Source organism: Stegostoma tigrinum, chromosome 20, assembly GCF_030684315.1.
Source record: "Stegostoma tigrinum isolate sSteTig4 chromosome 20, sSteTig4.hap1, whole genome shotgun sequence".
NCBI lineage: Eukaryota > Metazoa > Chordata > Chondrichthyes > Orectolobiformes > Stegostomatidae > Stegostoma > Stegostoma tigrinum.
In genome coordinates, this window is record NC_081373.1 from 36,938,320 (window position 1) to 36,951,153 (window position 12,834).

The window sequence follows — 12,834 nt, forward strand, 5'->3', positions numbered from 1 at the left end:
GAGGGAATCACAGAGCGTTCCCTACAAAAGGCACATAGTGGTAGGGAGGGTAATATATCTTTGTGGGGTCGGACTGTAGGCGGCAGAGAATGATACATTGGATACAGAGGTTGGTAGGGTGATATGCGAGGATGAGGGTGATTTTGTCTGTCTTTGTCTTTTTGTTTTTGTTGGGAGTAGGGGATATGAGGGCAAAGGATCAGGAAATGCACGAGATGTAGTTGAGTGTATTTTCAACCACTGAAAGGCAAAGTTGCAGTCCTTCAAATAGGGCGACATGTGGGATGTGTGGGAGTGGAACACCTCATCTTGGGAGCAGACATCGCAGAGGTGGAGTAGGGTGTCGCATTCTTGCAGGAAGGTGGGTGAGAGGAGGTGTAGTCTAGGTAGCTGTGGGAGATGGTGGGCTTGAAATAGATGGTGGTCACCAAAGATGGAGACAGAGGCCCAGGAAGGAGAGACAGTCCGTGGAGATGGTCCGTGTGTAATTGTAGTAAAGTTGCTGAACTGTTCAAGCTCCTTTTTTATAGGTGCACAAGGCAGCAGCGATACAGTCATCGATGTATTGGAATAAGAGATGAGGGATAGTGCCAGTGTAGTAGTGGGAGCGGGACTGTTCCACATATATCCTATGAAGAGGCAGACGTAGCTTGGGCCCATACAGGTTCCCACGGCTACCCCGTGGTCTGTAGGAAGTGCGAGATGTCGAAGGAGAAGTTAAGGGTAAGGACAAGGTCAGTTAAGCGGATGAGGGTGTTGGTGGAGGGGTCTGGTTGGGCCTGAGGGGAGAGGGAGATGCAGAGGGCTTTTAGGCTGTCTGTGAGGGGGATAACAGTGTACAGGGATTGGATGTCCATAGTGAAGATGAGGTGTTGGGGGCCAGAGAACTGGAAGTGTTGGAGGAGGCATGGGTGGTGTCTCGGGTGGGAGTTCCTGAACCGGGGTGGGGGGGGTGGTGGTGCGGTTGGTGGGGAGAAGGAACAAGAGTCAAGTAAAGCGGAGAAGAGTTCAGTGGGGCAGGAGCAGGCAGAGACAGTGTGTTGGCTGGGGCAGTTGTGTTTGTGGATTTTGGGAAGGAGATAGAAACAGGTGGCGCAGGGTTGGGGAAGGATGAGGTTGGAGGCTGTGGGTGGGCGGTCACCTGAGGTGAAAAAGTTTTATGAATGGTTTGATGGTCGGCGTGAGGTCATGATTGAGGGGGTGATAGGAGTTGGCGTGAGAGTGTTAGCACCTGTCCTCGGCTATGTAAAGGTCATTGTGCCGTATCACTACTGTGCCTCCCTTACCTGGAGGTTTGATAGGTTAAGATGGGACCAGAAGGCTGCACATTCTGCAGGGGAGAGGTTGGAGTGAGAGAGGGGCAGAGAGGTTGAGACAATCAATGTCACAATGGCAGTTGGAGATGGGGAAGGTAGGAGGCCTTGGTTAGCGTCCAGGAGGAGGCGGCGTGTCGGAAGTGGGAAGAAGGGTTCTGTGGAAGGTGGGTTAGACTCGCAGTTAGAGAAATAGGTGCTGAGGTGGCAGGAAACGTGTTCTAAAGAAGTTGGTGTGGAGGTGGATATATTGAGATTTGGTTGACTGATAAAAAGAAAGTAACATTTTCAGTTTTGCTGATGACACAAAACTGGGTGGGATTTAGAGTCGTCATAAGGTTGCAAGGTGATTTAGACAAGTTGAGTGAGCAAAAGCATGGGAGATGCGATATAACATTGTTTTTCACAGTTATAATTTTGCATTTAACCAAGTATTATTTGAATGATCACATATTGGAAAATGTGAATGTGCAGAGCAATTTGGGTGACTTGATTACATCAGTCAATTGAAGTAGACAGGCAGGTGCAGCAAACAATTAAGCAGGAAAATGGTATATTGGCTGCCTTTGCAAAAGGAATTGAGGTAAAAAGTAGGGATGTCTCCCTGCAGTTGTTCAGCACCTTGGTGAGACTACACTTGGAGTATTGTATGCAATTTTGGTCTCCCTACCTAAGAGAAGACATACTTGCCAGAGGGTGTGGAGTCTCGAACCAGGCAAGACAATCGACAGAATAACACAGGATAGGCTGAGGTGAGGAAAGTTTGTTTTTATCACTTGAGTTGTGAACCTGTGGATTTCTCGACTATGGAAGCTGTAGAGGCCAGCCACTGAATATATCCAACAAAGTGATGGGTTAATGCTTAGATATTAAAAGCATCGAGGGTATGGAAAGAAAGCAGGAATATGGCTGTGAGCCATTGAATGGCAGAGGAAGCTCAGAGTACTGAATTGCATACTCCTACTCCTAGTTTCTAAGTTTTATGCTTATCTTGAATATCCTGCTTCCTGAAACCAAGCTTAGGACATTTTATCTTTGCTAGAAGTGACAAACACTCACATGTATATCCTCCTTGCAAACAAAGGAAAATGCTTATACTGTGCATTTATTTTGAATTGCCTGGCAACAGGCGAATCTTTAGCTCTTCATTGCTTTTACCGGAGCATGAGGTGTATGACTTGCATATAAAACTTGAGTTTTGGATTTCAAAATGATAACGTATGGGGGTTGGTTACTTTTGTGAAGGATGTTTTATAATTCAATCACTAGGTTAGACAATCCTTCCAGAGCAGTGACCTAATTCACTACTGTATTAGAGAACTGCAATGTTAGTTGAAAATTGTTTATACTGGAGGGGTCATTTTACAACAAGTGTGTTTTACCAATTAAGGTAAACACAAAAGCTGCTGAAGAAACTCAGAAGGTCTGGCAGCAAATGTGGAAGAAGAAACTGAGTTATTATTTCAAGCCTGATGTGACACTTCTATATGAGTTGTCATCGGATGCTAAATGTGAACTCTCACTCAACAGGTCTCCTACTACATACTATGTCTCTGATCGTCTTTTTGGGATCCTTAAGGGGGAGGGGGAGCAGCCCCAAGTCATGGTCCACATTGGCACCAACGACATAAGTAGGAAGAGAGATGGGGATTTAAGGCAGAAATTCAGGGAGCTAGGACGAACAGAGACAACAACTGTTGCCTGTGAAACATGCTAGGGAGGCAAGGAATAGGGAGAGAGAGGAGTTGAACACGTGGCTACAGGGATGGTGCAGGAGGGAGGGTTTTGGATTCTTGGATGATCGGGGCTCTTTCTGGGGTAGGTGGGACCTCTACAAGCAAGATGGTCTTCACCTGAACCAGAAGGGTACCGATATCCTGGGGGTGAAATTTGCTAAGGCTATTCGGGTGGGTTGAAAGTAATTCAGCAGGGGGATGGGAACCAAACTTGTAGTTCAAGTATAGAAAAGGTTGAGCGTAGGGAGGTCCGAAATAAAGTTTCAGGGGCGCATGATGGCACCGGCAAGCAAGAAGTTGGTTTGAAGTGTGTCTACTCCAATGCCAGGAGCATCTGGAATAAGGTGGGTGAACTTGCAGCATGGGTTAGTACCTGGGACTTGGATGTTGTGGCCATTTCGGAGACATGGATAGAGCAGGGCCAGGAATGGTTGTTGCAGGTTCCAGGATTTAGATGTTTCAGTAAGAACAGACAAGATGGTAAAAGTGGGGGGAGGTGTGGCATTGTTGGTCAAGGACAGTATTACAGTTGCACGAAGGATGTTTGAGGACTCGTCAACTGAGGTAGTATGGGCTGAGGTTAAAAACAGGAAAGGAGAGGTCACCCTGTTGGGAGTTTTCTATAGGCCTCCGAATAGTTCCAGAGATGTAGAGGAAAGGATAGCAAAGATGATTCTCGATAGGAGTGAGAGAGACAGGGTAGTTGTCATGGGGGACTTCAACTTTCCAAATATTGACGGAACACTATAGTTTGAGTACTATAGATGGGTCAGTTTTTGTCCAGTGTGTGCAGGAGGGCTTCCTGACACAGTATGTAGATAGGCCAACGAGGGGCGAAGACACATTAGATTTGGTACTGGGTAATGAGCCTGGCCAGGTGTTAGATTTGGAAGTAGGTGAGCACTTTGGTGATAGTGATTACAATTCTGTTATGTTTACTTCAGTGATGGAAAGGGATAGGTGTCTACCACTGGGCAAGAGCTATAGTTGGGGGGAAAGGCAATTACGATGAGATTAGGCAAGATTTAGGGAGCATAGGATGGGGAAGGAAACTGCAGGAGATGGGCACATTAGAAATGTGGAGCTTATTCAAGGAAAAGCTCCTGTGTGTCCGAGGTAAGTATGTATCTGTTAGGCACAGAGGAAGCTGTAGAGCGCGGGAGCTGTGGCTTACAAAGGAAGTGGAATCTCTCTTCAAGAGGAAGAAGAAGGCTTATGTTAGAATGAGATGTGAAGGCTCAGTTAGGGTGCTTGAGGGCTACGAAGTAGCCAGGAAAGACCTAAAGAGAGAGGTCAGAAGAGCCAGGAGGAGACATGAGAAGTTGTTGGCGGACAGGATCAGGGTAAATCCTAAGGCTTTCTATAGGTATTTAAGGAATAAAAGAATGACGAGAGTAAGATTAGGGCCAATCAAGGATAGTAGTGGTAAGTTGTGTGTGGAGTCAGATGAGATGGGGAAGCACTAAATGAATATTTTTCAACAGTATTCACTCTAGAAAACGACAATGTTATTGAGGAGAATACTGAGATACAGGCTACTAGACTAGGTGGGATTGAGGTTCACAAGGAAGAGGTATTAGAAATCCTACAGAGGGTGAAAATAGATAAGTCCCCTGGGCCGGATGGGATTTATCCTAGGATCCTCTGGGAAGCCAGGAAGGAGATTGCCGAGCCTTTGGCATTGATTCTTAACTCGTCATTGTCTACAGGAATAGTGCCAGACGACTGGAGGATAGCAAATATGGTTCCCCAGTTCAAGAAGGGGAGTAGAGACAACCCTGGTAATTATAGACCAGTGAGCCTTACTTCAGTTGTTGGTAAAGTGTTGGAAAACGTTATAGGAGTTATGATTTATAATCGTCTAGAAAAGAATAAATTGATTAGGGATAGTTAGCAGGGTTTTGTGAAGGGAAGGTAGTGCCTCACAAACCTTATTGAGTTCCTTGAGAAGGTGACCAAACAGGTAGATGAGAGTAAACCGGTTGATGTGGTGTATATGGATTTCAGCAAGGCGTTCGATAAGGTTCCCCACAGTAGGCTATTGTACAAAATGCAGAGGAATGGAATTGTGGGAGATATAGCAGTTTGGATTGGAAATTTTCTTGCTGAAAGAAGACAGAGGGTGGTAGTTGATGGGAAATGTTCATCCTGGAGACCAGTTACTAGTGGTGTTCCGCAAGGGTCGGTGTTGGGTCCACTGCTGTTTGTCATTTTTATAAATGACCTGGATGAGGGCATAGAAGGATGGGTTAGTAAATTTTCAGACGACACTAAGGTCGGTGGAGTTGTGAATAGTGACGAAAGATGTTGTAGGTTGCAGAGAGACGTAGATAAGCTGCAGAGCTGGGCTGAGGTGTGACAATTGGAGTTTAATGCAGACAAGTGTGAGGTGATGCACTTTGGTAGGAGTAACCGGAAGGCAAAGTACAGGGCCAGTGATAAGATTCTTAGTAGTGTAGATGAGCAGAGAGATCTCGGTGTCCATGTGCACAGATCCTTGAAAGTTGCCATCCAGGTTGACGGGGCTGTTAAGAAGGCATTCTGTGTTTTAGCTTTTATTAAGAGGGATCGAGTTCCGGAACCAAGAGGTTATGCTGCAGCTGTACAAAACTCTGGTGCGGCTGCACTTGGAGTGTTGCGTACAGTTCTGGTCACCGCATTATAAGAAGGATTTGGAAGCTTTGGAAAGGGTGCAGAGGAGATTTACTAGGATGTTGCTTGGTATGGAGGGAAGGTCTTATGAGGAAAGGCTGAGGGACTTTAGGCTGTTTTCATCAGAGAGAAGGTGGTTGAGAGGTGACTTAATTGAAACATATAAAATAATCAGAGGGTTAGATAGGGTGGACAGAGAGAGTCTTTTTCCTCGGTGACAGCAAGCACGAGGGGCCATAGCTTTAAATTGAGGGATGAAAGATATAGGACAGATGGCAGAGGTAGTTTCTTTACTGAGAGAGTAGTAAGGGAATGGAACGCTTTGCCTGCAACAGTTGTAGATTTGCCAACTTTAGGTACATTTAAATCATCATTGGATAAGCATATGGATGTACATGGAATAGTGTAGGTTAGATGGGCTTGAGATCGGCATGACAGGTCGGCACAACATCAAGGGCCGAAGGGCCTGTACTGTGCTGTTATGTTCTGTGTACATTTCTCCAGTATTTTCTGTTTCATTTGGACTTCTAACATCCTTAGTTATTGCTGAACGCCGTTTGCTCGTTTTCAGATTTTGGTTTGAGGAACATTAGTGACTCAAAGCTTTAGAAAGGTTCAGAAGAGATCCAAGTGGCATTAAAAGCAAGTAAACAACTTCTCCCAGAAATGAGTTTTTATTTTGGAGCAGTTAAGGGAATAAGTTGTCTGAGGTGGAAAAACTTGGTTTGTGTAGTATCTCGATGAAGAGTGTTTGGTTTAAAATCTGCAGGTTATTAAATGCTGAGGAAATCTTAACATGAGAAGACTGCACAGGCCGTAAGTTGGGAGAATTTTAAGGATTAATATCAAGATGTAGTTTATTGAAATTTGAATTGCTGTGAAATGATGCTGTTGGGGAATAGCTGGAATTTTTTTTGGTTGGGTATTTTTAAGATTTTTCTGTGCAATATCTAGTTTTTTTGGGTATTTTTGATTTGTTTCTAGTAAACTTACGTAGCCTCATCTGACTACGTTTTAGCGAGTGGCTACCACGTTAACAAAAATAATGATGAAAATTATCTCTCTGGCCACACAATTCTGGGGCCTGACTTGTTGAGGCAGAAGCATTAACTGGGAACAATGACAACACTTTGGCTAATCAGAGTCAACTTACCAAACACTCAACACCCTTTTTCATCTGTAGTATAAATAGTTGTGAACATTTGAAATTTGGCTTTTGGAAAAAAGCTTTGGCATCGTGCCTTTTTAACGTCAATATTCAAATAATTTAGAGTTCTTTTTCTTTGGCTGTTTTTTATTTTTGCCCACTTTCCAGGTGCATGAATACTTACGGAGCAAACTCTGTTCCCTGTATGAGAATGACTGCATTTTCGACAAGTTTGAGTGCTGTTGGAATGGTTCAGACAGGTAAGCTGTTATGTATTGATATGTTGCTGTACACTGACAACTATTTAGAAATCTCGCATGGGTACAAGTTCCGTTCCAAGACATAAGCGTTTGTTAGGTTGGCGATATTAATGGGATCTCACGCTGCCTAAAAATCCTGCTCTTTGGATGAATTATTAAACTTTAGCTGTGTACAACCATTCGGGGAGTGTTCTATCTCTTAAAGAAAAAATGAGTTCCGCTGTGACTTCACCATTATTCTTCCTTGCCAAACCTGGCGGATATTCACTTCGGTACTTTGTAAATAATTGTGTTAGTTGTAAAACTGATTTTGTTCCAAATTGATAGCCAGTTTGAAACTTTTGTCTTTCATCTGTGTATAGAATAAAATCTGATTTGGAGCATAGTATGAGAATCTGATGCAGTGTTAAGATTTTTAAGATCTAAGCTGTGTTGCAACTTGTAAATTCCTTTCCAATCAAATGTGTTCTCTACGTCTAATTTGTTAAAGTTCATAGTTACATATGCTGTCATTCATGTAGACACAATTACCCAGGGCCATTCCCTTGTACTGTCATTTTGAACAGATGTTGCCATTCTGAAGTGCAGACAGCTTCCCCTTTTAGATAATGCCTTAATGTTTCTTTCGTTGACTCAGTTGTCTTACATTGAAAAGTAGAGTTTCATTTTTATGTTTCTTGAAACGATAAAATAATGCAGTGATATACCATTCCTATTGTGCAATTTTAGAAAATTGTTGAAGGTTAACTTTTTAGAAGTTTCAACAACATCCTTTTCAGCTAATCCCTGTGATTTTCACACCTCAGCATGACAGCCCAATTAGTTTTGGCCTATTGTAACAATTTCTTCTAGTAACGGCTCTCTATCTCATAATTCTGTTACTAAGTATTATTATCTTAATCTGAAACACAATTATTTTAGTACTAATGTTTTGAAGTTGCTGGTGAGTTAAAGTTAATTGTTCCATTCCATGTGTTGATCTGACAATTTATTTATACTTGGATGGTGGACAAAGTATAAGTTTGCCGCCTTATGAGAAGATTTCCTCCTTATATGAATGTTGCCGCTTGGCTATAAATTTGTTATTAATGGATGCAACATTGAAAAATCAATATTGCATGAATTCAGTTGTCCTAATCGTTTTACAGTAATACTCTTCATTTCATATTATACAAATTGAATTTAGCAGTACCACTGAAAGTCAGACTACTGTGTAATTCATTTATAGAAAGGTTTTCTGCTCTCTGAGCAAAATCAGAAGGCTGAATTCTCCATTAGTGTAAGACTGACTTCAGTCTATAGATAAGAAAGAAAAAGGCATAAGGAAAAAATGGAGCAAATTCTTCTTATACTGTGTAATGGTATCCATACCCACCACTAATTGCAATTCTAGTAAAAATTTTGGCTTTGTCCGCTAATTATGTTTACTGCATGACTTGGCAGTAAAATGATGTAGAAATGTTAATAATGGCATATCTTTCCATAATGACATCAATAATTGTCATAATACCTGTCCTTGTGTCAGTAAGGAGTTCTGAATCTCGTACACTTTCTGAATGCTATATTTTGAATATTTGTATTTACGTTTTTATTTGTAAACAGTGCCATCATGACCGGTTCATACAACAATTTCTTCCGGATGTTTGATAGAAATACCAAACGGGACATCACACTTGAAGCATCCAGAGAAAGCAGTAAGCCACGTGCCATCTTGAAACCACGCAAGGTTTGCACAGGTGGTAAGAGGAGGAAAGATGAAATTAGTGTTGATAGTCTGGACTTCAACAAGAAGATTCTGCATACAGCTTGGCACCCTAAAGAGAATATCATAGCTGTTGCTGCAACTAACAATTTGTATATATTCCAGGACAAAGTAAATTAAAATTAGCCTGGTTTAGGACAAGACTTGTTCTTGCACAGGTAAACCTAGTAACTTTTTTTCTTTGAAGATAATGATCTTGTTCTCCAAAATTTAGTACATCTAAACCAGCTACAAGGGAAGATTTGACCTGTTCATTTGTGCTTGTGATGCACTTTTGCCTTCAGTCAAGATCTTACTTTCCATGGCCTAGATTGTCTAAACATGAGAAATCCACCAGAAGGAGACTGAATGGACAGTGCTGGTCACATACGGCTATCTCTTCAATTTACTTAATCAAATCTGAGCTTTGCATTATGAGAAAAAGACCAGAAGTGAAGCACAAAGCAGAATTGAAAGCATATGAAATCTGTCCTTGCTGCGTGATTTTTGGCCTTTCTGAACATGAGTTGTGCTTAATTATGCCTGTAAACATTCCTCCTCTGTCTTCAGTCTTTTTGGCTCAAGTATATTAAGCTTGAATACTTAATGGGCTTTGAGTGGAGCCACAGGACTTTTTTTCTTATTAAATAACCTATACTCACCCTGTATCTATAATCATCTTCTGGTGTAAAACAAAACTTAATAAAAATAACAGATCATGAAAAGACGTTTTTAAATCTGAAGGTATGTACTGTGGCTTTGTGATAGTATTTGCAGTGTGTACTGGGAAAGCTGATTTTAAATAACTTGAATTTAACACGAAGTGGTGCATGTACTTTTTCTGCATAGCAGAATAAGTGATAATGTATGATAGAAATTCAATTTGCAACATTTCTCAAAAATGAACTGAAAACTGAACTCCCTTATGAAAGTAAATTATATTTTTATAGTTGTTTTTTAGTTTATCAAGATAACCAACTTAAATGGAAGTGGCGTAGATAATCAGTTGTCTTACACTTCCTGCAAGTGACTGTCTAAACAGTGCTTCCCTGAACTCTGAAATTGCTGAGAATCCGTAGTAATCCTCTATTTCATAATACATTTCGGAATATTCATTTTTTCACAGTTGTAATGTCCTGTCTAACTTCTGTTTAGATCAAAGATCATGTAACTACTCTTTCTTATCTCCAAAGTTACAGCCACGGTGAAAGAGCAAAAGAAAATTGTAATGTTCACTCTGAAGCTACGTTATTCTTTGAAGACAGACTCAATTAATGTTTCTAGTCAATGAACTTTTCTCCATTCCGATGTAAGATTATTGATCTGAAATGTTAAATATCTTTCTGTCTCCACAAATGCGGCTTGATTTGCTGAATGTTTTGAGCATTTTCCAATTTAAATTTTCATTCCTACATCCGCTATATTTACTTGTATTTTGTCCCCTTTTAATCACACTGCACCTTTTTTAAGTTTTCTTTTTCTGTCCTTATTACTTAGTTTCTCAGATTTTATGCGAGATGCAGTCTTGGTTTAAAAATCATCTCGGACTTGCTTCTGTATTTGTGCTTGTTTCAGTTTTCTTTCCACTCTGAAGTTGTGTAAATAAAGTTTGATATAAATTCACTTAATTTTATGCAATAACATTAACTTGAGCATGCATTAATTCAAGTGAGCACACCTTTTTTTTTATTTCCCTCAACAGTTTTGTTTTTTTACCATGTTTTTAGTCTGGGAATACCCAGCATTTTACTTGCCCTCTTCACCGTGCAAGTTTGATTTCCTTCCTTTATTCCCCATCCTGAAGGTTTCTGTCAGAAACTGTTTAAACTTTAACAGAAAAATAACTTGTGATATACAATTTCTCTTAATTTATTTCAGCTTTAATCAAGTAGCTTTTGAAACTACACTTTAGCATAGTTGCTATGTCAGAATATTATTCAATGTCATGTGCAACATTTTCATTAAATCCCAAGTAATTAGCTAGCAGTCCTTTGTGGCATTTAAAAAGCTATAATGCAAGAATATATAAGAGTATTCGTGAGAAATTACTCTGACAAGTCATTTGAAGCCAAGAAAGTTGAAAGCAATAATTTCGAAGGATCCTGTGTCTATTTGCAGGAAGTGTACAGACAACTGTATAAATCATTGCAGTGAATTTACTGTACATAGATGGGTATTCTTAATACTTTGTTACAGCTTATGTGTTCTAACTTATTGAATGTTTAAAATGTTTTGGAAATATAAGTAGGAACATTGTATTACAGATATAAGAGTTATAATGCCATATTCCATTTAAAAATCGCTTCATTTTAGCACTTGAGGATTACGTTTGACAAGTTCAACCGTGCTAAAAGTAACTTGCATGTGCCTTTCATTGTTTGTTTGCTTGTTTTTCTTTATTTTGACATGTAGAATTATTTAACATATTTTAATTGTTTGTATAAAATCTGTTTTAAATTTTAAGGTGTACATGGATCCTTTTTAAAAATGTATGGCACAAGATTTGTGAGAGTAATTAGTTTTGTAGTTTCAAAGTTGTCAAGGTGGAATTAAAATTGGCAAAATTAGTATAGGATGAAAAGACTGCTCTTTTCACTTTTTTCCATCAGAAGACATCCTAGCTTTGGTTCCCTTGCAGTTTACAAGATCAACAAAAGGGGTAGTTAACCCTCCAGAGCTAGTTACTTCAAACTCATGTCATTTCACTCATCACTCGCTGAATAAAAGCAAGATGTTTATATATATCTCTCTTTCATTATGTAGAGATAAAGAAAATTTGGTTTGAAGCTTTATTTCATTGGTATTTCAGAGTTTCATATTTCAGAGTAATTAAATCTCCAAATATATTCAGATCTTGTTTTAAACACCTTTTTTACAATTTTAGTTCACTTATAGTTCCTTTTAAATCTTTTTGAAAACATTTTCTGCATCTTGTCTAGTTATCGTTAATGCATTAAACACACTAAGTGGTCTGAGATAGTAGGAACTGCTCTACACCTTGTTATCTTAAAATGGTCTGAACCTTTTTAAGATAATGAATTTTCTTACGGACAAATTTGCTATTTTTTAGGCACTGAAGAGCGAGAAGCTAAGTATACTGTTGACCTCTGTGATTTTCATGTGGCATAATGGAAATATTCTTTTTCAAGATAATTACCCAATTCTCAAGATTGCTGTTAAATCATCAATATCCAGAAATGATTCAAAAAGTACAAACAGCATACCCCAGTTCTATCTGGCAAGTCAGTTCTGTTTTGGGCTTCTAATCATTTCATTCCTACTTTTTGTGTTTACAGATCAGTATTGTATTTATTATCTTCCATTATTGCTCTTCAGTATAAGTAGTATTGTAGGCTTTTCTGTAGGTACTAATATGATATTGGGTTATTTTTGTTCCAAAGTAGTGATTATTGGTTGTACAAATTAATATAGATGACATCAAATTAGTTATTCAGCTTACTTTAACTTGTATGTCCAAGAGAAAAAGTTTATCATTCCTTCCCACCTCTCCTAAACGAACTTTCCCAGCCAGAAGACCATAACAAATATTTTGTTAAAAGCGTTTTGCTATGTCCTAAGTTCTACTTGCAGTTATTTTAGCCTAAGCAGTTTAGTGAATTGCCTTAATTTAACTTGAAGGAGTGTTCTGAATCCGTGTTTTCTAACCTTGCCCCATGTGGCAAATTGGTCAGAGATATGAAACAAGTTGATGCTTCTTGATTTTGAAACCACATGATATCGACATGGTAAAGCTGCAGCAGTGGGTCAGAGATGGTGTGTTCCATCTGACTGTCCTAGGACCAGTGCAGTTCACAATTCATTTTTGGAATCAAAAATGCAATTTTTAAAATTTGCAGATAATGCCAAATTGCAGGAGATATCCAGTACGAGGGAGGACTTCAACAAGTCTGTCATTATAATGACAAATGAAGTTCAACACAAATTTGAGAATGCATTTTGGTAAGAATGAGGATGTCACTTACTA

At 39.7% G+C, this 12,834-nt stretch overlaps 1 protein-coding gene across 3 annotated transcripts in view; it reads left to right on the top strand.

Moving 5' to 3' along the window:
* ppp2r2d (protein phosphatase 2, regulatory subunit B, delta) overlaps positions 1 to 11,312 on the top strand; it is a 75,339-nt gene extending 64,027 nt beyond the window's left edge. For all 3 annotated transcript variants that reach the window (XM_048550966.1, XM_048550965.2, XM_048550967.1), the window contains 2 exons: positions 7,017 to 7,108; positions 8,711 to 11,312. In XM_048550966.1, coding sequence (XP_048406923.1) covers positions 7,017 to 7,108; positions 8,711 to 8,990 — 372 coding nt within the window. In that variant the 3' untranslated portion in view covers positions 8,991 to 11,312. The remainder of the gene's footprint in view (positions 1 to 7,016; positions 7,109 to 8,710) is intronic.
* The last annotated feature ends 1,522 nt before the right edge of the window (positions 11,313 to 12,834 follow it).